Source organism: Podarcis cretensis (genome assembly GCF_951804945.1).
Source record: "Podarcis cretensis genome assembly, chromosome: 13".
NCBI lineage: Eukaryota > Metazoa > Chordata > Lepidosauria > Squamata > Lacertidae > Podarcis > Podarcis cretensis.
The window spans coordinates 35,614,423-35,641,796 of NC_137182.1; the positions used below are offsets into that span (position 1 = coordinate 35,614,423).

The 27,374-nt window shown below is 44.9% G+C and overlaps 1 protein-coding gene and 1 long non-coding RNA gene across 15 annotated transcripts; one reads left to right on the top strand and one right to left on the bottom strand.

The window, feature by feature from the left end:
- Positions 1-1,492: 1,492 nt before the first annotated feature.
- On the top strand, positions 1,493-25,153 carry GREP1 (glycine rich extracellular protein 1). Of its 14 annotated transcripts, none has more exons than XM_079950727.1 (18): positions 1,493-1,585; positions 5,544-5,600; positions 5,911-5,955; positions 6,685-6,729; positions 6,950-7,009; positions 9,088-9,117; positions 10,914-10,958; positions 12,765-12,803; positions 14,115-14,165; positions 14,578-14,643; positions 16,679-16,732; positions 18,354-18,422; positions 18,938-19,012; positions 20,259-20,336; positions 21,047-21,109; positions 21,407-21,493; positions 24,445-24,498; positions 24,720-25,153. In XM_079950727.1, the coding sequence occupies exons 1-18, from the start codon at positions 1,525-1,527 to the stop codon at positions 24,743-24,745; spliced, it is 1,005 nt and encodes a 334-aa protein (XP_079806853.1). In that variant the 5' UTR covers positions 1,493-1,524; the 3' UTR covers positions 24,746-25,153. The 14 variants fall into 14 exon arrangements, with proteins under 14 accessions (XP_079806853.1, XP_079806847.1, XP_079806855.1 ...); XM_079950721.1 differs by having other exon boundaries at positions 12,765-12,800; positions 14,112-14,165; XM_079950729.1 differs by having other exon boundaries at positions 12,765-12,800; positions 14,112-14,165; positions 21,410-21,493.
- Positions 21,623-27,245, bottom strand: LOC307201481. Its single transcript, XR_013832725.1, has 2 exons — positions 27,115-27,245; positions 21,623-23,318 (listed from the first exon to the last, which is right to left on the bottom strand). It is a non-coding gene; the product is annotated as an uncharacterized lncRNA (long non-coding RNA).
- Between the last annotated feature and the right edge of the window lie 129 nt (positions 27,246-27,374).

The window sequence follows — 27,374 nt, forward strand, 5'->3', positions numbered from 1 at the left end:
GCATGTGAAGGGCAGTCTTCACCCTCCATTCATCCTGCCCCTGTCCAGCATGTGAGTGCTCACCCGGTGGTGGATTGTGGTGGGTGGTAGCCCCCTCAATATGCGGGGGGTGGGCTTAGCACCCTACCCACAAATATTGAGGGGGCTGAAGCCCCTTCTGCCCCCTATAGTTGACACCCCTGCCATTAGCGGTGGTCTCTGCCAGGGCTCTTCTCTCCGTATGTGAAGGAGACATGTATTTTGAGTATACAGTGGTACCTCTGGTTACGAACTTTATTCGTTCCGGAGGTCCATTCTTAACCTAAAACCATTCTTAACCTGAGGTAACACTTTAGCTAATGGGGCCCCCTGCTGCCACCGCACCACCGCCACGCGATTTCTGTTCTCATCCTGAGGTAAAGTTCTTAACCTGAGGTACTGTTTCTAGGTTAGCGGAGTCTGTAACCTGAAGTGTTTGTAACCCAAGATGTTTGTAACCTGAGGTACCACTGTATGGTACATGCAAGTGTGAGTTATTTGCACTAGGCCTCATCCTGTTTTCCTGGCCAAGGATTACCCATCCCTTAGAAAACAGATGTGAGGCCGTCTGAGCAACGCGCAGAGTGCCTAGCCGCATTTCTCCTCTAGGTGATCACGGCTTGCTCCCAAATATCTGAGATTAGCAAGGAGTGGCTTAAACAGCTGAGGAAAGGTGCAGAGTTCCCCCTTCCCTATTCATTTCAGAAATGGCAGCAATGTTAAATGTACATGTTGTGGCATGTGGAATATAAAACAGAAAAGGTTTTTTTGGGGGGGAGGGAGAGAGGCGTTAAGGATGCATCTGTGGACAGGTGAAGCAGATGTGTTGAGGGAAGATGGGAAAATAACAATGTAGCAGCACCATGACCGGAAGATCTCCCAGTGTATTTTTTTATTATTGTTATTATTAAAGGTTTCCTTGGGTTCCAGAAGTACACACATCGTCTCCACTTTCATAAAGTCCTTTTTACAGATCAGCTACATTCAATGTGAGACTTCAGTGCTGTACACAGCATGAGGTATCTCCCAGTGTATTTGACACCACACAATCCTATGCACATTTGCTCAGCCTAAAAGCAGATCAAATCATTTAACCGATTTTTAAAAAAATGATAGTTAATTAATTTGTATCCTGTAAAAGTTTTGTTTTTTAAAAATGCTTCATTAAGCATAATAGAGTTGTGGTACTAAGGTCTCCTCTGGAAAATGCACAGAGGAGTGAGATGATGTGTCTGACAGCATTAGCAGCAAGTGTGTCTTGCAAGGATGTGGACATATGTATAGAGAACAAGGCTGCTTGAGCAGAAGTATGCGAGGGTCCCTGTGCTTCAAACTCAGAGCCCATTGGGCACGGTAGAAGGGAATGTGGCCCAGACACCCAATGAGGAGAGAAGGTGGGAGGTGGGCGGAGCATAAGCAGGGAATAAAAGGGGCTGCCCCCCCTCCAAGTCCTATGGGCACCCAGAGACTCTGAGAAGGTACTGCAGACTCTTTACAGTGGCCAAGATGAATCTTTGCACCTCGCTTCTGCTGTTGTGCCTGGCCAGGGTCAGCCTGCAGGGAGGAGGTAAGTCTGGGAGACGGACATGGAAAAGGGGACAAACAGAAATAGACAACAGAAAATTCAGTTTTCGTGCTCCTCTTAGAGGGATAACACCATTTTCCTAGGAGGGAAATAATGCACAGTAGGGACTGTTTGCAAGAGATGGGGAAGGGAGACAAGATAGAAGCTTGTTTTTTAAAAAATCAAAAGAGAGAGAGAAAGCAAATAGAGAATGTGAAGCAGGATCAGTAAAGGCCATGGCCTGAGGGGGGAGGGTGTGGATGGGGAGGTCCATTCAGCCTCCACTCCTGTCTTAGTCCAACGCTCTAACCACTACACCAAGCTGCCTTTCACATTGCACCAGCAATGTGATGTTGGTGAGACACTTTGTTGGGGAAGATGAAAACAAATATTACAGGTGCTTTTAAATGAGGGCTATAAGGGCTGGCATTCTATAAAATGTAAATCTGGGCACCAGAATGCAGTGAGAGGTGGGTAAGGAGGATGCAGGAACTGGGTAATTTACTTTGAAGGAGATCATCACTCATATGTTGCCAGGTTTCCCCTTGACTACTGGAAGTTTGGTGTTAAATTTAATTATTCCTGCACTCCCAACTGAGCACCCCAAAATGCAGGGATAGAAAGATTTACGCGAAGGAGCTAGGGCAGCCTCTGCCGACCAGGTGCCCTGAAGGCTGATGGGAGTTGTAGTCCAAAACACCTTCAGGGCAGATGCTGGGCTTGGAGCATATCCTTCATTTGCAACAGAGTCTTAATTGAGGTATAGGACTGTGCTGTTCAAAAGAATGGAGAGAATTGTTATGCTGAAGAGTTACAGTGCAGACCCATGAATGCTCACTCTGAAATCTGCCCTGCTGTTTCCAGTTAAGTGTGCACCATAGCTGTCAACTTTTCCCTTTTCTTGCGAGGAATCCTATTCGGAAGAAGGGAATTTCCCTTAAAAAAAGGGAAAGGTTGACAGTGTGCACCCATAGGATTGTAGCTTCAGTGAGGGTGGGTGGGTCACAACTGGAGCAAAAATAAATAAACTTTATGTCTCTTGCGTATCCTCTTTTGCATCTACAAGGGACAGGGAACAACTATGGGGAGAGAAGCACAAAGGTACTTCTCAGCTTAATGACCAAAAGTCATCTGCTTCAGGTCACTTAATGAGAACTGGCTCATCTTCTGCAACTCCCTCTCATTTTTTTAATCCCCACTAGGAAGAACTCCATCCTGCCTCTTACAAACTCTGTAACTGCTACTGATTTTATTTCATTCATTTAGGATGCTTCCAGGCAGGGACTTAATACTGGAAATGAGTTGTTGGCAACATTTTTTATTATTATTATTCATTAAATCTGTATATCACCCTTCATATGTAGAGCTCAGGGTGGTTCACAACATAAAAATACAAGACAAAACATGAAAAAAACCACAAACCAATAAAAAAACACCACCCATCCCACAGACACATTTAAAAGGGTATTGCTTGTTCGTTTGTTTTACTTGTTTTCTGTCAGAAAGGGTAAATCTGTATTGAATTAGGGAGGTGGGAGAAATGAGTTAGCATTGTGATGCAGCCGTAAGCAGCACCGATCCCACAATAAACATCTGCCTGGAAGCAGCTTGATTTTCTGTACTACCTTTCTGCTGAATGGCAACTTCTTCAGGTTCTTAAAATCAGTGTGTATGTGTGTGTGTGTGTGTGTGTGTGTGTGTTAAAAAACAGTAATTGCAACAAAACAAAACAAAATGCAGTAATATATTAAGGCACCAGTTTGATATTGCTGCCACTAATGGTGCTCCATGCCAAAAATCAATTAAAGCAACATAATGCACCTTCAATAATTGTTCCCTTAAGTCTCTTGTTTCCTCTTCCTTTCCCATACTTTTTTCCCTTTGGTATCATGCCACTTACATTAGGAAGTTGTCTTAAACTAAATTGGATTGTTGCTCTGTCTAGCTCAGTATTGTCAACTCTGACTGGCAGAAGCTTCCCAGGGTTTCAGAAAGGGCCCTGGAAATATTGGGGAGTGAAGTGGAGACCTTTTGCATGAAAGGCAACGTGTGCTTCCACTGAACTATGGCCTGATTGTGATTCTTCAGGCAGGGACTGCCTTGCTTGTTTGTCTTGGGACAGCGCTTAGGAGATTTTACCTGCTTTGTAAACAAGTAGTTAATATTAGTACCCATGAGTCATAACCATGGTACAGTGGTACCTCGGGTTAAGGACTTGATTCGTTCCAGAGGTCTGTTCTTAACCTGAAACTGTTCTTAACATGAAGCACCACTTTAGCTAATGGGGACTCCCACTGCTGTCGCCATGCTGCCGCTGTGCGATTTCTGTTCTCATCCTGAGGTAAAGTTCTTAACCCAAGGTACTATTTCTGGGTTAGCGGAGTCTGTAACCTGAAGCATCTGTAACCTGAGGTACCACTGTAGTTAATTCCAGAATACGTCAAAGCTAATGGCAATTGTGTGATCATTGCATAGGGTCCCACAAAATGACAGCAGAACTTGTGCATTGCAAAGGGGTCAGGAGGCTGCAAGCCCCATGGAAATTGGAGAGGAGCCCCACAAACCAACTTTCCTTTCATAACCCCAACATCCCTCTTTGGCCCCCGGGCTGTCCAAAAAGTCCAGGCTCAGGGCAACGATTGGGAATTTGCATACTGTTCCTTCCAGGTCACATCTCTACCTGGCACAAGGATGCCACATTCCTTCCATGCCCCGGGCAGCCCTGCACACACAAAGACCTCCTTCTCAGGGGAGAGGGGACTGACACCCCCTTGCAAAGCCCTGAAGGCAGGCCGGCCAACTCCCTGAGCCAGGAGACAGGGTGGGACCCAGGTGGGCCAGATGGCCAGGGTGGTGAAATAATCCTTTGGCACCTGGGACTCAGGCTTTGAAAGGAGCTTTGTGGAAGGGCCCAGAGCCACCTTTGCTGGGCCTGACAGGGCAGAATGATGGATGCTTTCCGCCAGATGTTGAGAGGAGAACCAATCTCTCAGCAACAGGAACAACCAAGAGTCTTGTGGCACCCTGAAGACTTAACAGATTTATGGTGGCGTAAACTTTTGTGGACCAGAGCTCCTCTTCGTCTGCCGGCCAACTGAAGACAAACCTTTCATACATCTGGTGAAGTGGGCTCCAGTAATCCATGAAAACTCACTCACCATCTATGTTTGCTAAGGCACTACAAAATCCTTGATTACTGGATGGAAAGTGTCTATCACAGCTGCCTCTTCTAGATGTTCTGCAAAACATGCTGTCCACTTACAGCCCAAGGAACAAAGTGTGAACTAAGAACCCAAGAAAAACACCCTGATGGTCATGAACTTGGAGGGCTTTCAAGTGGGATTAGGAGGGGGGAAAACCATGGGAGATAAAAGCTGTCAATGCTAATTAGTCATGAGAATGACTATGTACGCCTTCCTGTGCTGGAAGCAGGATGCCTCTAAAGACTGGTTGTTGAGGACCACAAACGGTTGGGTGCTGCTGGTTGTGGGCTTCACTTAGACATCTGGTTGGCTTCTGGGGGAACAGAACACTGGAGTAGCAGTAACTGAGCTAAGTCTGATCCAATACATTTTGCTGCCTGAGACAGAGCAGCAATCAGCTCGCACATGCGCACGCACACACACACACACACACACACACACTCTCATATGGTCAGGTCAAGGTGCATAACTCATTGACAATCTGCCGCTGTTTCACGATACCCCAAATCAGCTGCCTAAGGCAGTCGCCTCCCTCTGCTTAATGGTAGAGCTGGCCTAGATTCAGCAGGGCTCTTGCTATGTTCTTCTGCTAAGGCAGTCCCTTTCAAAAACCAGTCTATTGAGTTATAATTAACTTTATGCTAGAGGCTTGGTGTGTAACAACAATATGGGAAGTGATAAGGCTCAGAAATATAAATAAGGTAAAGGATGTATGTGATATCCAGTCTCATTCCCTTTTTCTTGTGGATCTTTTCTAGCATTTAAACCGCAATCAAATGGCCGGGCAGGTCCTTACTTCCCATCCCTGATGAGGGGTAAGTATCCTGCATCACACCCACCTCTCATAAGTATATAGTGTGCAGCTGCTAAAATTAATGGGATTATTTTTTTTGTCCTCAAAATCCAGTTCAATGAGTGGCTTTAAATGTGCATATATTGACCCTGAACTAGTTCCTGTGCATACACAAAGGCTGACTGGTGCCTCTGAAAGATCTCCTGCTCTTTGCTTTCTGTTTCATGGGGCTTCCCTTATTTCATTCACCCTGCCCTGTTGGCTCTGCTGAACCACCCACAGCCAGTACAAGAGGGCAGTTCATACTTTGTGGTCTGTATTTCATCCCTTAGGAGGAGGAGTTGGACTGGGACTGGGACCAGCTGGAGCCAAGGCCGGTAAGTTTTGCGCCAGATCTTGAGGTCGGGATATGGGGTGGAGGGTGAAAATCTAGACAGAATCAAATACCCATCTTAGCATTTGCTATAGGATTATCATGCAGTACTTAAGACAACAAACTGTTGCTTTTATATCGGCCGGGTGGTATAATAGAGCAATGCATCCATTTAAAATGTGGTGAGCATCTGATAGTTACTATACTAGCTTTTTAGTGTTATTATAAATAACTATGTCATTCATAGTAACTCTAGAAAGCTCGTAGATTTCCCACAAGGGACTTACCTGCATTTTAAGTATTTCAGCTCCTCAGAAACACATCCTCTTTGTTACAATATGCAATAGTTTGTTGTTCTTTTCCAGCTGTCCACCTTCACAGCATTGCCCAATTCTTTAAAAATGAAGCAAAATTTGGAAGAAAATGTACACTGCAGGGGACTTGGTTTAATTAATTCACACACACCACACTTCCTTCAAGGTTCTCTCTCACTGACAAATTATCTTCACACCAGGCCTGTGAGGTAGTTTTAAGATGAGAGATAGTCACCCATAGCAGGTTTCATGGCTCAGCAGGGATTTGAACCCAGGCCTCATTAGTCTCCATTGTACATAACATATGGGAACTGCCAAGGAAAATACCATGTTGTGGTTTGCAGTAAGCCCTGATCTGTTATAATCACTCTACTTTCATTTCCCCTAGCTATAACCTCCTTTGTTTTTTATTCCCACAGGGAAATATCCAGGCTATGGGGCCCAAGGATTGCCAGCAGGGCTGGGTAAGTTTAGCTATGATGGTGGCCTTAAATACAGAGGAATAGAAAATAATAATAATAATAATAATAATAATAATAATAATAATAATAATAATTTCAAGCTGTCAATTCATATGCCAAAAGCTGACTGGAACAAAAATGTTCCCTCCTAAAGAGATTATTAGGGCTTGGCCCACGCTGGTGGCAGAAAGAGGTTGACAGAGAGATGTTTCTGCTTTTGCAGGTGCTCAGAATGGATTTGGGGCTGCTGGACCAGGCTTCGGGAACAAACCAGGAAAGCCAGGTGAGCAGGACATGGAATGACATCCAGGGGAAGGATGTCCTGCATCCGTCAGTGGGGCCACTGCTAAGCCATGGGCCATATGAAATGTAGAAACATGGTTGGTCTTTGCCCAAAGAGAAGGGTTATTGTTGCAACCACCAAGGGCATTAGCAGGAACTAAGCGACCTTTCTCAGTTGTTTCCAGAACACAGGAAGCTGCCTTCCATTCGTCAGACCATTGCTTCCTCTAGCTCAGTTTTGTGTACACTGACCGGCAGTGGCCCTCCAGGATTTCAGACAGAGTACCTGCCAACCCGTTGTGGTTTAACCCATAACGCTGGTGGCGCTGTGGGTTAAACCACAGAGCCTAGGACTTGCCGATCAGAAGGTCAGCGGTTCATAAAATCATAGAATCATAGAATCATAGAGTTGGAAGAGACCACAAGGGCCATCGAGTCCAACCCCCTGCCAAGCAGGAAACACCATCAGAGCACTCCTGACATATGGTTGTCAAGCCTCTGCTTAAAGACCTCCAAAGAAGGAGACTCCACCACACTCCTTGGCAGCAAATTCCACTGTCCAACAGCTCTTACTGTCAGGAAGTTCTTCCTAATGTTTAGGTGGAATCTTCTTTCTTGTAGTTTGGATCCATTGCTCCGTGTCTGCTTCTCTGGAGCAGCAGAAAACAACCTTTCTCCCTCCTCTATGTGACATCCTTTTATATATTTGAACATGGCTATCATATCACCCCTTAACCTCCTCTTCTCCAGGCTAAACATGCCCAGCTCCCTTAGCCGTTCCTCAAAAGGCATCGTTTCCAGGCTTTTGACCATTTTGGTTGCCCTCCTCTGGACACATTCCAGTTTGTCAGTGTCGTTCTTGAACTGTGGTGCCCAGAACTGGACACAGTACTCCAGGTGAGGTCTGACCAGAGCAGAATACAGTGGCACTATTACTTCCCTTGATCTAGATGCTATACTCCTATTGATGCAGCCCAGAATTGCATTGGCTTTTTTAGCTGCCGCGTCACACTGTTGGCTCATGTCAAGTTTGTGGACAACCAAGACTCCTAGATCCTTTTCACATGTACTGCTCTCAAGCCAGGTGTCACCCATCTTGTATTTGTGCCTCTCATTTTTTTTGCCCAAGTGCAATACTTTACATTTCTCCCTGTTAAAATTAATCTTGTTTGTTTTGGTCCAGTTCTCTAATCTGTCAAGGTCGTTTTGAAGTGTGATCCTGTCCTCTGGGGTGTTAGCCACCCCTCCCAGTTTGGTGTCATCTGCAAATTTGATCAGGATGCCCTTGAGTCCATCATCCAAGTCGTTGATAAAGATGTTGAATAAGACCGGGCCCAAGACAGAACCCTGTGGCACCCCACTAGTCACTCTTCTCTAGGATGAAGAGGAACCATTGATGAGCACCCTTAGGGTTCGGTCAGTCAGCCAGTTACAAATCCACTGAGTGGTAGCATAGTCAAGACCGCATTTTACCAGCTTCTTTACAAGACTATCATGGGGCACCTTGTCAAATGCCTTGCTGAAATCAAGGTAGGCTACATCCACTGCGTTCCCTTCATCTACCAGGGTTGTAATTCTGTCAAAAAACGAGATCAGGTTAGTCTGACATGACTTATTTTTCAGAAATCCATGCTGACTATTGGTGATCACTATTGGTTCGAATCCCCATGACGGGGTGAGCTCCCATTGTCCCATTGCTCCTGCCAACCTAGCAGTTCGAAAGCATGTCAAGTGCAAGTAGATAAATAGGTACCACTCCAGCAGGAAGGTAAATGGTGTTTCCGTGTGATGCTCTGGTTCGCCAGAAGCGGCTTAGTCATGCTGGCCACATGACCTGGAAACTGTACGCCGGCTTCCTCGGCCAATAAAGCGAGATGAGCACCGCAACCCCAGAGTCGGTCACGACTGGACCTAACGGTCAGGGGTCCCTTTACCTTTACCTTATCTGCCATCCCTACCTGGAGATGCCGGGTATTGAATCTGGAACCTGCAAAGCAGATGCTCTACCATTGAGCTAGAGTCCTTCTGCAGTCATTGATATTGCCTGTCCATCTGTTGATGCTTTCTGCCTTTCTACAGGATACAGAGTCCCAAATGGATATGGAGCAGGTAGGATGGCTTCTCTTTCCCACTTCACTGAAGCATGTCTCCATTTCTTCCTGCCTCCCATGCACATGAGAGGGGGAACAGGATGAACTGGAATTGAATGGCAGAGCTGGGTGACGGACAGTGTAGAAAAGAGCAACCATGTGATCGAGGGGCTCTTCCGTACAAGGAAATAATAATAATAATAATAATAATAATAATAATAATAATAATAATAATAATAATGTATATATATACGTATATATATGGCATTTTCAGAGAGAGACTTAATCACTTACCAGCAAAATTCAAGTTTCGCAATTTAAACTGAATTTGTGCACTTGCACAACAATTGCTCCAGGCTTTCAGTTTGCAAACAATAAAAAATGTAAGCATGTGTAAAGGAGCAGGTACATGGCAGAGATTTGTAAAATTATGTCCAGTGCAGAGAAATTAGAAAGGGAGGTTGGTGTTTTGTTTTAGCAATCATTACATGTATTTATTTATTTATGGGTATATAACCCACATTTTCAAGCAGTGTACAACATATAGGGATAAAATCAACAAGAGGTCCATAAAAAGACCATTAAAAATAACAATAAAACAATAAATATCAGTAAATACTGGTTAAATGAAAAATTCATGTTGTAATGGCCTGTCTAAACAAACCTCTTGCAGGTTTAGGAAACCTCTTGCAGGTTTAGGATTGTGTGTGTCTCTTGCTCTGTTCATGACAGTTTAGTGCCCTGCTCCCCCAGTCTCATTCTGCTAGCATGTCTTCTGAAAGGAGGGAAAGCTATGGGGCTTGCAAGCACCCACAGATGCTGTTCATGAATCTGGCTCAAGTGCCAGCCCTGGTGGTCCCCATTTCAATTCCAGTGTACAGGGTAGGAAGGACAGAAGCAGCATTCACAATACACCTTGGTGTCTTCAGACTGATGCCTTTCCTCTCCTTCTGGGGAGTCTCAGTGCCCAGAGCCAAGGACATGTTGGTTCTCTGCCCATAGCTGTCAACTTTCAGATTTGAAAATAAGGGATCAGCAGCCTCGAAAATAAGGGATCAGCAGCCTCACCTGTCCCAGAGACAGTCTATGGGATATTTAACAATCCGGGATAGAATCATAGAATCATAGAGTTGAAAGAGACCACAAGGGCCGATAGCAGCGGGAAACGGCGCTGAAATAAGGGAATTTCCCGCAAAAAAGGGAAGGTTGACAGCTATGGCTCTGCCCACCCTGGCAAGCCAAAGTGCATTGTATCCAAAGCTGGTCAAGTTATTTTGGCAAAAAAATAAAAAAATCTCACTGCCCCTCCCTTCTCACTTTGCCTAACGTGTTGTCAGGTTCAGTGGTTTAAGGTAAGCTGAGATCTGTTGGGCTGGGGTGTGTGATTCCTTTGCCCAACTGCCTTTATTTTTATATTTATTACTATTTAACAGTGATATTTATAGACTATCACTGTTCTCGAGTCAGAGATTCAATCACTTACTGGCAAAGTTCAAGTTGCACCATCAAAGCTGAATTTGCGCTCTTGCACAACAAACTCACTTCCCCCCAAGGTAGGACTTTTTGCACTAAGGAAAGTGCAGTGAAAAGTGTGGGGTGTAGCTTGACACAAAATCTTCCAACCTCCCCACAGACATATCAGAATGAATGCTCCATAAACAGGTCCTCTGCAAGTGACCTTAAGTTTTTGTTTTTAGTGCCACTCAGATTTAAAATGGAAATTTGAATAAGCAAATGTAAATTCCACTTAAAAGAGGGGAACTAGACGGGATGTTTCTATTCCATCATCGTTCATGATGCATCTTTGCCTTCCAGGTTATAGAGGACTTGGTTACCCTCGTGTTGGCCTCCCCTTGGGAAGTAAGTCAGATACCTTTACTTCTTCCTTCTGTCTCGTTACCTGTTCAACAGGTACCTCACTTACGTGCTTCGCTGTTCCTTTACTCTCTTAACATTCCATTGGCTAAACACGTCTTGCTCGAATAACCCTCCATTTTAAAAAATGCTTGCCAAGACTTTTTACAAACTTGGAAGACCGCGAAGTGACCCAGCTGCACTTCTTGGCAAAAACACCAACCCTTCTGCTTATTTTACCCTTTTGAGAACTGTTGGCCATCCTCCTTCATTTTCAGACCCTGGAGCTGAAGTACTGGACATTGGATGCTGTGTATTTTTTCTGTGGTTTCATCTGAGGGTGCTTTCCCTCCCACTAATCATGAGATTGTTTTCTTGCCTTTTGGTGTGTCCACGTGCGTTAATGTTTTGATCCTCCAGTGTTTGGTGCAATTTGGCCTAACGGCAACTGCAAGACTCCATACACTCCAGTTATCTGTTTTGCTAGGGATCATTTCTATTCTGTGTTCCATGTCTGCAGAGAACCACTGTCTGGTTGTTGTTGTTTTGCCTTACAAGGGTGCATTGTTAAAATGTTGATGGTGCAAGATGCTCGGATACATCATTTCCAGGGTTCAGCCCTTTCCTCCAGAAGTTACCTGGGGGAAAGCTTTTATGGTACGGTAATCTCGGATATAATATGGACAGTTCTTGACTCCAAACACACACCTGGCACCCTGATCACTACATGAGGGTGCTTGGATTGAGTAGAAGGGTCTCGATATGCATCTTGGAAGGCTTGGAAGTGACAAAACACTTGAAAGTACAGAAGGGAGGTTTAGCCCACAGGGTTGGTTTTCAAACACAGGGCTGCTGATACTATCCAAAAGATTAATTCACCAATTTCAGTAAGCATGGGGTTCAGTGAAAGAGAATAAATTTGCAGAGAACTTCTTTTCTTTTTTGCATATGTGAATAGGGGGTTGGTGGGGGTCAAGATTATATGGTCTTTTTGAAGAGACATGATCTGACATAAGTGTGAAGATGTGTATCTCACTGTATTGTGAGCTATACAGTTTAGGGCAAGAACCATGGTACTCAGATTAGTGCTTATTGTTGTTCTGTGATGAAAGTTTACAACTTTTTTTTAAAGTTCTCTAGAAGTTACGCATCTGAGTGTAGTAGCAAATCTCACTTGTCTGTAGTGCCCATGCGGATGAATGCCAGAAGGGGAATTCATCTTGAGCAATATGTGCTTTCCTTGAAAGAAAAATGCAAGCTTCTAGTGCAGGGGTTGGCAACCTGTGGCCCATGGGCCACAAGCGGCCCACGGGGGTCATTTAATGGCCCACGAGCCACTCCCAAACCGAGCCGTCCTCTCGGCGAGTCCCCTTGCTTCCGTGGTGCCAAAAATCACGTCTGTGCAGATGCAGACGCTGAAAATCGCTTCTGTGCAGATGCAATCTAGCCTACAGAGCAATCTCAGTGAGAGTGAACCGGCCCAGGCCGGGTAAACCTTGCCAACCCCTGTTTTAGTGCATGTTGGCTGTAGCAGGGTCCTGTGAAACCTTCAGAAGGTAGAGATGGGCTCAGCAGAATTTTCAGTGGCCACAAAGCAGGTCCTGACTGAGCACTCTGCATAGCTCTTTACCCCTTTCTATGACTGCTGGAAGCAGAGAGGTAGACAAAGTAAGTACACTTAATCTGAACATTTATACAGATCACATAAATTTAATTTATGTAGATTTTTTTAAAAGTATGAAGTACACAAGCCTGCTCTTATTCTTTGTACCTAGCGTTCTGGTCTGACCCAGTCTCTTTCTCCTCACTCAGCAGGCCTTGGAGCCAGAGGCAAGCCTTCCAAATCAGGTAGCAGTACTTTCACCATCAAATGTTCCACTGGGAAATACCACCCCCCAACATTAGGGCTGTGTGTCTGCTGCAATGATGTATGTGTACAGAATTCATAATTCCAGCAATCCAAAAGTTCTTCTCCAGGTTGCAATTTAAATCAAGCCACTCTCCTTCTCTGGCAACTTGATTTTGGGGACATCATGATCCTGGTTGTTACAGGTCCTGAGAAATGGGGTTTTCCAGGTTTGCTGAGTCCTTAGTATGGATGGCAGGCACTTTGGAAACAGCAGGGCTCCTTGTTCCTCAGATGCTGTTGCAAGCATGCTCAGCAGTCCCCCAAAGTCCTTCCTACTGCCATCACTGACACTAGATAAAGGGAAGGGAGCAGCAGGGCAAGGTAAAGTATTCTGTAGAGTGTTGGTTGGGGGAGGCATTCGGAAGGCCAATTGAGCTTCTAATGGTGTAATCAGGAGTTCAATGTGGCCAGGATTTCAAAGTTAGGCTAGCGGGGAAATGACCTATGTACGCAGGTGGCGCTCTGGGTTAAACCATAGAGCCTAGGGCTTGCCGATCAGAAGGTTGGTGGTTCGAATCCCTGCGACGGGGTGAGCTCCTGTTGCTCAGTCCCTGCTCCTGCCAACCCAGCAGTTCAAAAGCATGTCAAAGTGCAAGTAGATAAATAGGTACCGCTCTGGCGGGAAGGTAAACAGTGTTTCCGTGCGCTGCTCTGGTTCGCCAGAAGCGGCTTAGTCATGCTGGCCACATGACTTGGAAGCTGTTTGCAGACAAACGCCGGCTCCCCCAGCCTATAAAGTGAGATGAGCACTGCAACCCCAGAGTCGGCCACGACTGGACCTAATGGTCAGGGGTCCCTTTACCTTTACCTTTACCAATGTTTTAGGGAATAGCTTGGTTTGCCAATCTCAGTTCTGAACTGAGGCAAGAAGAGTACCACTAGTCACAACCTTCAGATAAAGCCAGTGGTGGCTTGTCCACTAGGGGAAATGGAGCGCTGCCCCAGTAACCCCATCCAGTTGTCAGCCAGCCTTCACCTGCCGGCCTTCCTATTTACAACCTACCCAGGGGGTGACGCTGCCTGTCAGCTTCCTCCTCACTCTCAGTGTTGCCTTAATAGAACTCAGCAGGGAGGGGGAGGGCGGTAAAGCTAGAATTAGTTGGCTCTGCCTGTCACTGGCTCTGGCGCCACCTACTGCTGGGCTCCCTGTCTTCTGTGCTACCATACCCAACAGGCACCAGCCACAACTGGGTGAACCCTAGATATCTGTGCTGATCAGTGAAAAGAGAATGTGTTTCTTTCTCTCTTAGCAGGTTATGGGGCAGGGCCCAGTACTGGTGGCTACCCAACAGGAGCACAGCAAGGTGAGCTGGGAAAGATGGATGGGGCCTCAAAACAAACAAACAAACAAACAAACAAACAAACAAACAAACAAACAAACAAACAAGAGAGTGGGGTTTGTTGTTAACTTTCCTAAGGATTAATTTCGCCAGAGAGGGGTATTGGGGCCCAACGCTGTTTAGTAAATATGTCATCTGAGCTAGAACCTCTGTATTCCATTTCTAGGGCTGGGACACCTCATTTGTAGGGAGAAAGCACTCTGCCCATGCTGAGATACAAGCTTTTTCTTATTTTGACCCCCCCTCAAATGAAACCTATCATCATAAACCGATTTTGCCTTGTGCAGACCAGGGAGGAAGGGCAAGGGAGAGGAAAAAAGGAGTGATCACTTCCATCCACAACTGATTTTTCTTTCCTGCATGCTTTGTACAACAGCCTATATCGGTGGAGTTGGAGCTGGAGGCTACCCAAGCAATGGAATCCATAATGGATATGGCAATGGTGAGAGAGACACGCTCTGATATTCTGCAGTAAATTGGTACAGGGGAGTCAAATGTAACTAGTGGCAGAGTTGCTTTTGGCCATAGACTGCTGTGACACAAGCATGTTTATCCTCTGCCCCAGAAACAAGGAGCCAAGCATGTGAAAGGTCTGGTCAAGAGACTTCAGGCAGCAGGCCAGTCAGACTAGAAAGTACTGGGCTAGGAGGATCAATGGCATTACTCAGTATTAGGCAGCTCCTTATCCTGACATTACTTTGCAGAACATGCCCTTTTATTTTGTGTGTGTGTGTGTGTGTGTGTGTGTCTATGCTGCTATCCCATGTTTGGGACACTCATCTGCAAAACTAATACATGCTTCTCAGAAAGCTCACCCAAATCTTTGTGGCAGATCTGTTGCATGCAAAGTTATCTATCATGGTTAGGACTGCTATACATCGGGAATTTCCTGGTCATAGCTGGAATACTGCAGTCAAAAACAATGTCCAGATGGGAATTGCTGGAATGTCCGGGGAAATTTGGACATATGGCACAACCCATGTTGGAAGTCGAGATTTTTATTTTTTGAGATTTTGGGGGGTGGGGAGCTTTGTGTCCAGATTTTCACTTTTTGAAATATGGCAAGCCTAATCGTGGTACCAACTCAAAGGCACTAGCAGTTGAGCAAAATAATGCGGAAATAATACTTTTCAGCCAGTGCATCCTTGCACAAAATGGCAATGAAAATATATGCCCAGAAAATAAAAATTATTCTTTAAAAAAAAAAGAAAATATATGCCCAGAAGGTGGAGCAGTTAGCCAACATATTGAAAAGTCTATCTGAACAGACATATTGCTGCCCATCCATCCATTTATTCTACAGGGAGTGCTCTAGAGCAGGGGGCTCTCAATTTTTGCCCCTCTGGGCCTATCAGTCACAAAATGGTGGTGCAGGGGGCAGAGCCAGTCACAAAATGATGGCAGATGGAGGCAGAGTTTGGCACCATCAGCTGGCAATTACTAACATGGTTTTCTACTGACAGCTAATCCATCCTTGGGAATTGCTGAATTCTTTGCCGCAGCATTTTCCTTGGGACAAGAAATCCCATAGCTCAGCTGTCCTAAAGCAAAGTACTGTACAGACATTTGCTCTGGAGGTATTTGGCTGCCCACCCCCACCCCTTTTAGGCAGAATGTGCTGATCCAGAGACTCTTAAGTAGAAAAGACTTTTTCTGTTTTTCCCTTTCCCATCACTGCATGCCTCTTGAAGTATTTTTACCCATCTCCTGCAGTTTTTCTCCCATTTTACTTTCAGACTCAACTTGTACCTTATTCCCCCACCCTGAGCAAAAAAAAAACTGTGTTTCTTTCATCTCTCCTTTCTGGTCCTTTTACTTCTTCCTCCCATAGCAGCTTAACTCTCATATCTCCTTCCTTTGTACCCCCAGTTTATTAATATACATAATTATTATTTAATTACAGTGGTACCTCTGGTTGTGAACGGGATCCATTCCAGAGGCCCATTCACAACATGAAAAGCCTGCAACCTGAAGCGCCGTATCTGCGCAATGTGCGACACGAATTGGTGCTTGTGCACATGCGCGATTGGCGAAACCTGGAAGTAACCCTTTCCAGTTCTTTCGGGTCGCTACCTGAAAAAACGTATCATGAAGCAAACGTAACATGAGATATGACTGTATATTGAAACATTTCTTAACCTTTTATCACACTTTTTAAATTTCCTTGAACATCTCTCTTTCCCCTCAGAGAAAGGAGACCTTCCTTCTTCCCAAAACCACTTCTCTGTCTCCCACTCACCTTTATGCAGCATGATGCAACTTCATCCAACCAAAAGACTATTGCATGGGGCAGATAACTGAGGAGGGGGCAGTGGGCTGGTTGTGGCACTGAGGCCCATCTGAAAGTGGCCTAAGGCCCACTGTGGGGTTCCAGACCACTGTTTATGTAACACTGCTCTCGAGTCCATATTCAGCCTGAGTGGAATCAGTTTCTGTTTGGTTTGGGAAATCGTAAAGATGCGTTTTTTCTTTCTCAGGCTACGGAGCTGGAGGAAATGGATATCCTGGTGTTGGATATGGGAATGGGAATGGTTAGTATTTACTCCTCACATTTTATTCTCCTTCCCCCCTCCCTCCAAGGAGCTTGGAGTGGCATTTTAGCACAACAACCCTATGACACACAGAGCCGTCTTTCCTATTGGGCTTACGGGCACGTTGCGCCAGGGCGCTGGCCTCTCAGGGGCGCCCCAGAGAGTGGGGGAGTTGCACGGCTTTGCCGACAGCCTCCCTTTTCCCTGCATGTCTGCCAGGTGTGCCCCGTCAACCATATGGCTGGCGGCCATGCAGCTTCCTTCCCAAGCCTCTGCAGGAGGAGAGCGATCCCCGCAGAGGCTTGGGAAAAGGCTGACAACTCTGGGAAATGGGCGCGCTGGAGGGATCTTTGAACCACGGCGCCAGATATGCTTAAGACAGCCCTGATGACACATTTTAGACTGCAGAGTGGGTGGCTTGCTCAAGCCTGTCCTGTGAGTATCATGGCTAAGTCAGCATTTGAACTCAGGTCTCTCAAGTCAAAGTGCCACACTGGCCACTATGTCATATTGGTAACGATAGGGGAATAAATTTAGGGCTAAGATTGGGTAAGTGGAGGGGAAGATATGGCGTTTCATCAGTAGAGGCGGGGGGCGGCGTGGTTAGTGGATAAGAAAGAGACAGGCTACAGGACTTACCCATTGGCTCGCTTTGACTCAGCTCCAGAACTTCCTTTCAGTGTCCTGAGATTCAGCTGCAGAATATGTGAATTAATGCTAAGAAAGCAGCACATCTGAGCCCGTGTAAAGGGCCTTTGCCTTCCACTAAGGGCCAAGCTAGATGTGTTTGGGGCACGGTCCATGCCACATGGAACAAGTCACAGGAAGTTCAGACAAACATTTTGAGGCTCTGTTTGCCCTGCTGCTTTCCCCTGAGAAAACCCGCGGCTTAGCGCTGTATTAGAACAAAGGGCAATCAGGTTTTCTGTGGATTGCTGTTGAATCTAATTTAGTGTTAAAAGAGCGGATTTTCCAGGGGGGAAGTGGCAGGGCAAAGGCAAAACTGTTCCGACCCATGCCGAGAAAGCATGGGACAAGCGGAAGTATGGACGAGCCCCCTGTGTGGGAAACGACACACATGCCAAAGGGAAGATCCTTTTAAAGAGGGATAGGTCACATCTTGCTCCCAGAATTGATCCCTGGACTACCTCAACAAAAGAAATGGTAGCAGGGGGTGAGAATGATTGCACAAGACAAGCTGCTGCCAGTCAAGAGCATATTGTTCTGGGCTAAATTGACAAATAGCCTGACACCAGTGTTGAGCACCTTCCTATATCCATCCTGTCTGTGTAGAACTGGCTAAGAGTGTAACAGTTGGGCTGCGTAGGTTTCCCTGCCTTGCAAGACGAACAAGAGCTTCAGTGGAAGGGCCAAATGAAAAATGACATGGGAGTAAAAAGGCTAAGCTCGCCTTCTGCCTTGACTGCATTTGATCAGCTCTTACCACTCATCACAGGTCTCCTCCATTTCATCTAGTAACTGCAGCTCCCATTAGGGAGAAGAATCAGAAGATGAGGAAGGGTTGATCCCCTGATACACTGCTTCAGAAATGAGCCATTCTAGGTTTTGAGACAAGCAGGCAGGGAGGGGCTGTATACTGAGCCTTTGGGTCTCTTTGCAGGTGCCCGGGCTCCCTATGGCAGTCAATTAGGAGGCCCTGCTGGAGATCCTGCTGCTGCTAAATATGGAGGTAAGACTTTATTGTGCTCCCTAAGGGAAAAGAGACTTCCTTCCTTCCTACATAAGGCAACTGACAAACAGCCTGACAAAGTTTTGTGCAGCTTGAAGGGGAGCAGAGTTGACTTGCAAAGCATTTTAGCGTCAGCTAGCCCCGAGGGGGTGAAACATGCCTTAATTGCTGCATAAATGACTTGGGAAACATAGGGAGGATGAAAATGGCCTGGGTGTGACTGTGCTGAATGTTTATTGTTTTACCTGTGTAACTGTCACGGCTTCTCCCAGAGAATGCAGGGAATTTTTGTTCGGCAAAGGTGCTGACATTTCCTTAAAAAGCTAGTTTCCTGGAGGGGAAACGGAATGACCCTGAAACCACTTGGTGCAGGTGTGTCCTCCTGTGTCAGCATGGGAGAATTTCTGTAGAATTGTTCTAAGGTGTGGGAAAGAGGGGTGCCAAAGGGGCAATCAAGGCATCCTCTCTGTGACCTTCTGTTGCCCTTCCTTGGGCTCCTATGATCTGCATTACAGGGACAGGGCAACTCCCATACAGTGGGCAGCCAGAGGCTGCTGGCCTGGGAGGAGACTATGGTGCTGGAAGATATGGTAAGTTAAGACAGCAGGGGTAGGTGTGCCTCAGACTGGTACTCTGTATGACTGCAGGAAAAGCACAATTTTGAGTCAAGTGCTGATTATTTCAGGTACAACTAAAACACATACACAATCTGGGGTCCCAGATGTAGTGCTTTTGGGGTTCTCATGCACCGACTGGTATTCTCAGAAGGCTCTCCCAATTTATTATAAATAAAACCAGGAATTTTTGAGGGCCTTTGGTAGAGGGTTGCCTTTTTTTTAGGGGTCAGACCTGCGAAATGGGTATTCTTTTATTTCCACAATGAATTCTTAGATTTGTTTAGGGTTTTGAGGCCCTGGGCCCAAGATTGGAGACCCCCTCAATCAGTGAAGATAGGCTTGTAGGCAGAGCAGCTGTGGTATTAATATATATGCTATGCAGATGAAGCAGATCTGCAGGTGTGTCCTGTTTTGCATAAATGGTTCTGCCCTGGGTCCCCAAAGTGAAGAGTAAGTAGCTGTGAAATATACTTTGCTCTTCTTTGTGTAGACTCAGGGCAGAACCATTTATGCAAAGCAGAACACACATGCAAACCTGCTTCATTTGCGTAACATCTGTGTCAGGGGTCGGCAACCTAAGGCCCATGGGCCACAAGCGGCCCTTGGGGGTCGTTTAACTGGCCCATGCACCCCCACCGCCTGCTCGGGGACCCCCACCACCTGCTTGGTCAGCTCCTGCAGCCAATGGGAAGCTGTGCACGCCTCCTCCCTGTCAGGAGCGCTGGAAATAGCGTTTGCGCATGCATGCATGCACACTCCGGCCAACCGCAGCATCTGCGGGACCGTGAACCGGCCTAAGCCACAAAAACTTTGCCGCTCCCTGATCTATGTAAATAGTAGGGATAGGGAACCTGCAACCCAAGACTCCTATCAACCCTGACTGTTGGCTCTCCTGGTTGAGGCTGATGGGCCCTGGAGTCCAGCAACACCTGGAGGGACACGAGTTCCCCATCCCTGATATATAGGCTGCAGAATTCTACTTTTGATGGCAGAGTTGGGGCTTTCTTTTGCTGCAGACTTTTAACTCTTTAGTACACACAGTTCTAGCTGCGACTTGTTGGGCTTAGCTTATAAATTCTTATTGTACATTGTCGTACATCTTGGCAAGTAGTGTGCTTTCTCCAGGACTGGGGTGTGATAGTGGAGGGATTTGTTTTTGGTGGGTTGAGCAATCATATCCCCTTGCCCTCCCAACTTTTCTTCTTCTCATGCCTTCCAGGAGCTCCTCAGAGCCCCTATGGAGCACAACCTGGTGGCTCTGATGGCATTGGTGTAGACCCAGCTGCAGCCAAATATGGTAGGTGAAAGAGAGTCCACCTAAGTCACAGAACCAGAGTAGAGCTTCAAGCACATCCATCTGCTGAAAAGCAGTATGGATTGGGGGAACTGAGTACACCAAACTGGTAATACTGAGGTCTAGTTACATGGCCAGTTTTGGCTCTGGTGATAGCAGTTAGTCCCAAACAACTAGGCACACCAAAGAGAGAGAATGTTATCTGTTAATAGATCAAGTTAGGTTTAGTTTGCTGCGGATACATTAGGGTGGCCGGATGCAAAAAAGACAGCTCCTACGCGTTTTAATAGTTTCATGACAAGCTACACCCGCTGATCTTACCTATTCTACACAAATATTAAAGGTGCAATAGCCCAGCTGTTTTACATCTGGCACCCTGAGATACAAGTTTTGGAATTTAACACAGCTACTCACTGATAGCAAACAAAACTTTCAGATGCATTTGAGGCATGCAGTTAGCAACTGTAAATATTTACATTGCTCTCATTTAATGCCGCCCGTGTACAAAATATGATACATTCTAGATTAGGAGATTCAACTGTTTTCCTTTAGAGTTGATGTTTGTAGAATATATCAACTTGAAGAAGGCTGGGGCTCCTGGATCTTCCTAATCTTAAAAGCCTGAGCTCATGGACTAATTGGTTTGGGGTGGTCTTTTGTTGTTATGCTCATTCCCTCTTTCTCACTCTCTGCTTCCTCTGCATCCTTTGCAGGCAATGGGAACGGAATAGGATATATGAATGGACGAGACTCCCAAGCTAATGGGCTGGGGGCAGGTAAGGCTGAAGGTGCAAGATAATAATAAAAAGCACAGCTCTCAATAGGGTGCAGCAAGAGAGAAACAACTCCTTCATGGAAAATGGGGTAGGAAGTTGACAAAAAAGAGGTTGCGTATTGGATTGTATGCTAAAAATGTTGAAACTTAATAAAATGCAAAAAATATATATTAAAAAGGGCACTGCTCCCCTCCCCACCATTGCTCATTAGGATAGATTTGATTGGGATTGGTGTAATTGGGGATGCCTTTTGCAACCAGCTGCTCTGCTGCTTCACTGGGCTCTTGTTCTGTCTAGCAGGTGCATATGGTCCCTTTTCAGCAGGACAAACTCCAGGAGGGTATGGCAGTCCACTGGGCCCTGGACAAGCACTGGGAGGATATGGTAAGTGCTTCTAAAGTTGTGTTCTCTTGTAGCAGTGAGGAAGAGATTGGATTTCCCTGCCCAAAAGGTATAGAGCTTCTCAACCTTTTCCCGACCGTGCCCCACCCCTGTCCTATCAGTAGACAGGTAGCTATTTAAATGTTTTATTTGCAAATAGAACATGTTTTATTTATAATACAAAATATTACATAAAAAATATACTTTTAAGTATTTCTCGATCAATGTGACCCTTGTGTTTGATGACCAGAAACAAACTTTTTAATATTCAGTTCTATTGCTGTGAGGGATAACCAAGATCACCTCTGTCTGTTATGTTAAGGCAATTCTGTGCTAGGCTGAGTAAATAATTCACAGGTGGTCTTGAAGTGCATTTGATTTAATGTAATTTACTGCTTTTATTAACATTTGTAGACTCATGCAAGCACCCTGCTAGCGATCTTGAAACCAAGTGTTGTCGGTGAACTACGTAGTGAATATAGAATACTTCTGCTACACCTTTAAAATATGCAATAAATCCTCTGTATCTACCTGTCATAGAAGCAGCACCATCAGTAGCACAGTCCAGAATGTTCTCAAGAGGATCTTTCTCACTGATGTACCTCGTTACTTCTTCAAAAACTGTTTCACCTTTTGTTTTAAGCTTTCGAGCAAATAGCATTACTTCTTTCAATTTGTCATCATGCAAATATCTTAACACAAGCCATCAGTATGGCTTTGTTATCTGGAATACACAATTCATCAGTTTGGAAAGCAAACTTTTGAACTTTTAACTGCGAGGCTAGTTGGTTTTCAATATTTTTTGCCATTCCATCAATATACCTTGACACCGATTTATTGTTCAAAGGGATGGATTTGATAATTTCACAAGCATTTTGGTTCATAAAGGTTGATATAACAGACACTGCTGGCAAAATCCTCTTTCCTTGGCTATCAGTTTGGATATCTCATAAGATGTGATTAAACCATTACCATTTAAAACCGATTTCTAAACAAACATTTTCTTCAATGTAGGTCTAGTTTCAAATTTATCTTGCAATACTAGAAAATATTCCAGTCTTGTCTTGTCATTATGTTTTCAAATGCTTCTGCAACTTACATGGACACACTCTCATTGGAAAGTGTAGTCATACATATCAAACAAGTGGGGCAGATGGCTAATATCCATGTCTACAAAACCTAGCTCTTGTGTATTTCCTTCATTTGTCACATCCGTAACATCGGCAATATCTTGAGGACTCGAATCTAACATTTGCATTGGTGCGAAATCATCAGGCGTAAATTTGTACTGCATCGTTACACGTTCATAATTGTCAAAAAAATCAGTGACTGCGGTTTTATTAAACACAAAACTTAGTGCTGCACTCATATTTTCTGGCTTTCTGAGGTTTATATCCAGATTCCTCTTTCTAAATCCTGCTGCCCAATCTTTCCCCGCACATCTATTTTTTTTCCAGGACTCCGGATATCTACACCCCAAATATTTTGCATATTCATAAGCCAAAACTAAGACTTGCTGCAAAGACAGCCCGTAGTGCATTTTACTACAGTTCAATAATTATTCAGTAAACACTTTCTCTTGTTCAGTTGAGAAAACCTGTGCAACAGTGTACTTGGACCCATATATATTAGATGATGCTTCATTTTCTTCAAAACTTTTTCGAAACTTTTCAATGCGATGTTGCAAAGTTGCAGCTTTGATCCTGTATTTGTCAGCCGCCCTCCGTATAGACAATTTCTTTGATATAACTTCAGATATAGCAGTCCTTACGTTCTCCTCATCGATACTTCCTCTATCAGTCTTAGGTTTATAAGTTTGCATCATTTTCTGGAAAACAAAATAATTAGTTTAGAGATTTCATGCAAACTTGTATACAGTATTGGGGCACTATTGTACACTAGTGGGGCACTTTTATACATATCAATGTGCCCTTTTTCTTAGTGTATCAAAGTACCCCATGGACATTTTCAGAAAACTAATAATTATTAGTAAAACCACTAAACTTATTTAAAAATCACGTGTAATCCTGATTACCTTTGGTATTTTTAAATCTTAACTAAATGACGTAAAACAGTGTCAGAACACTTTTACATTTCACGTAATTTTTTAGCTAGCCATGCTAAAAATACACCTACTCTCGTCAAACACCAGTGGCTAACTGGTGGGTGGCACGGTCGCAGCTGTTGTACTCGCACATGTATAGACACATTTTAGCAATGTCATGACACAAATAATGTTTCTCAAAATAATGTTTCTCAGATGTTTTTGGCCTACAACTCCTATGATTCCTAGCTAGCAGGACCAGTGGTCAGGAATGATGGGAACTGGAGTCTCAAAACATCTGGAGGGCTGAGGTTGAGGAAGCCTGCCCTAGGTATTGTGTAATCTTGTGGTGACAGAATTAATTCATAGCCAAGATACTCAACTAAGTATTGTAGGCTTCTTCTTTTTTTGTGGAGGTAGCTACGGGGTATCATAAAATTAAAAAACTGAAACTTGATACATATGCCAAATAACTTTATATATGTTTGCAATTACAAAATAATATCACTTCTCAGAAATAAAACAGCATTAGAACATCTGAACAAAGATAAATGCAAAGTTATTCTGATTTCGATAGATCTCTACGAGGAGAAGCAACTGAACACAGCAACCACAAACATAAAGGCTGCAGTCCTAGGGCTGCAATTCTTAACACTTACTGGGGAGTAACTCATTGAACACAGAACTTGCATCTGAGAAAGCATGCATAGGCATGCACTGCATACTGTAATCTTTGCAATGCCTTTTCACACTATGTTTTGATAATTGGATGTTTGAGCACTGTGATTTGTACAAAAAGAGGATACAAATGGTCTTGAGTGAATTTCTTGCTTTGGAATAAATGGAAAAGCATTCTGTACACCAAATGAGAGTAAGGAAAAAACCAGTCACTTTTTCTGTTTTGCTCTAGGAGGAAAAGAATCCAAGTATGGAATGAATGGTTTTCTGGGAAATGGGTACAGAGGTAAGATGGGATCCCTATCTTTCATAATTGCGGCTGTTCTCTATCCTTACTACGGTACTCAGTCTGTTGTACAAATCAGAGCTTCCATAGTTTGGTTCCTATCTGATCAGTTTCCATCCCCACCACATGCCTTTCTGCAACTTGTTTCTGGAAGTGCAAGGATGAAATATGGAACAATGCCTGCCTCTTTTTCTACATTTTTTTCCCTTCTGTTTTCCCAGGTCGCTGCTCTTCAGGAAAATGCTGAGGAATGATGTTACTGTGTGGAACTTTCTCTGCATCAGGATTCAGGCATCCCGGCAACTTTTGGTGCTAAGTGTGATGATCAATGACAACCAAGTTTTCCAGTATAAATGATCCTATATTTCTTTTTCCTGTTTTTATTTTATCATTAGAAACCTTTCATTGTAAAAGAGAAGATTTTACCATGTTGGCTTCTAACACATTATTGAACACATTTTCTAAGGGCTGTTAGCATGTCAAGATCAGTGTTACAGAGATGGACACATGAAGTTGGAAACCCCTTTCCTTCCAAAGAGATTTGACTAATCAATTCCACTTCTTTGGAAGTAGCCTAGATTTGATTCCCATCTTAGTGTGTATCTGGGTGCCCAGGCACAAGTGTCTTTTCAATTAAAAATAAGTAAATCCACAATTCTGTTGTCTTTATCATTCTTGGTGAAAGAATTGTAACATACCAAACCAACCATTGCCTTTCTTTAAACATTCATGTTTTGTTTTTCAGTTGCTGTGGGTTTTCTACATTCTAAACAATACTACCAAGCCCTAAGTCAAATTGAAATATTTGCACTTGTTTGTGAACAGTTAGAAATATACAGCAAGGTTTGGATCCCTGGGGTCACTTATAGAAATTTGAACATGGGGAAAAGCAGGGGAAGGATACATGAGAAACCCAGATGTGTGCTAGCTATACAATCCAACCACAGCGATAATCAGCCTTCTTCGCTAGATGGAGCTGCTGCAATTCCAGATGGGCTTATAATTTTCTCCTAACCAACAGAAACTTCTGTGATCAAGTTTGGCACTTGGGGGTTTCTTTCATTCTCAGCTTCTTGGCCACACAGTTCTCAGAAACAGAACTGTATTTGAAAAAGTGGTACAGTGGTACCTCGGGTTAAGTACTTAATTTGTTCCGGCGGTCTGTTCTTAACCTGAACCTGTTCTTAACCTGAAGCACCACTTTAGCTAATGGGGCCTCCTGCTGCTGCCGCACCGCCGGAGCATGATTTCTGTTCTCATCCTGAAGCAAAGTTCTTAACCCGAGGTACTATTTCTGGGTTAGTAGAGCCTGTAACCTGAAGTGTATGTAACCCGAGGTACCACTGTATTGCCATGGGGTTGATGTTCCTTGTCAAGTTTAACAGCAGTGGTCCAGAAATGATTTAGGTTGTGCACTGTGGTGCACATCTGACATGTCTACTTTTATATGCTAGTGTAATAATGGCTACATATTAATTACATCAAAATAAATAATTTAATGTTATGGGACTCCCCGGTTCTTGTGAACTATATTAACCGAATGTGAGGAGATTTAAGTATCATAAAACCACTTTAAAGTATGTAAAATGGCAATTTCAATTTTTAACAAGATTGTAATTTTGCCACACACACCTCAACCTGCTACCCAGGGCACATGCCTTTCCCCTACACTGGTTCTATGTACAATTTGTGCTTGTTAACTCAAGCTTGACAGACGGGCTTTTAAAAAGTCTTTTTTTTAATTTTTATTTTTGCAGGCTGGCTCTCCCAGTATGACCAAAGGGATGCCCCATCATGGAGCCATTTAGAACATTTGTGTCAGTCAGGACAAAGGGTGGGGGGTTGCACTTTCCAGGTCAGCTGGGGCCCTTGGAGCTCCACAGTACCTTACAAGTCTCCCCTAGCTTCACCACTTCAGCAGACATAGACAATACATCAGGTGAAGGCACTTATCACCTGACTGGTGGGGGGGACACTGTTTCCCTCTGCACAGAAAACATCCAGAAAACATCCAGGGAACCCAGAAAACCCAGATGGATCAACTGAGGCTGAGAACACACCATATATTTAAAACATATCCTCCACTACCACACCAAAGAATCCTGGGAACTGTAACTTACCCTCACAAAACTACAATTCCCATCACCCTTAAACTACAGTTCCCACAGTTCTTGCTGGAGTGGGGGTGCTGCAAACGCGCTTTAAATGTATGGCATAGACAACGACCTGAGTCACTCTCAGGGGGAGTGAGCATTGAATCAGAGGCTCTTCAGAGAGATCCAATGTAGGCTTCCGAGTTCTGGTTCGACCTGTTTGCCAGACCACCCAACAAACAGAAACAGAGTTCGTTTTTCCCTTCGGGATCCTGGAACTGTCAAGTTGGAACGGACACCCCAGAGGTCATCTAGTCCAACTCCCCGTCATGCGCCGGATCTGGGCGTTAGCAAGGCAGGCGCTTCCAGCAGTTCCCTTGTCTCGGGGTGGGGGGAGGGCAGGTGGGTGAGCGGCTGCATGTAGCCCCCCGCCCCCCAATCCAGACAGGCTCGGGTGGGGGCCCGGCCGCCCCGATATTGTTCGCCCTTCCCCGGGATGCACTGCTTGCTCTCACACACTTACCAGTGCTCCTCGCTCTCGAGGAGACGGCAATTCTTCATTTACCGCGACTTCTCCCTCCCGCTCGAGCGAAGGAGGCCGCTTAGGACCACCCGACCACCCGCTTCCAGTTCTTTCTCCTCAGGTGCCGCGTCCGACTGCGGGCCCCGCCTCCCCAAAGGCAAAAAAGCCTCGTCGGTTTCCTATCGAGTGGGCGGCCCAGGGACTCCTCGGCAAAGTCCCCGCTTGCAGTCTTGCCTCCGAGTCCGAGCGAGGCCTTTCCT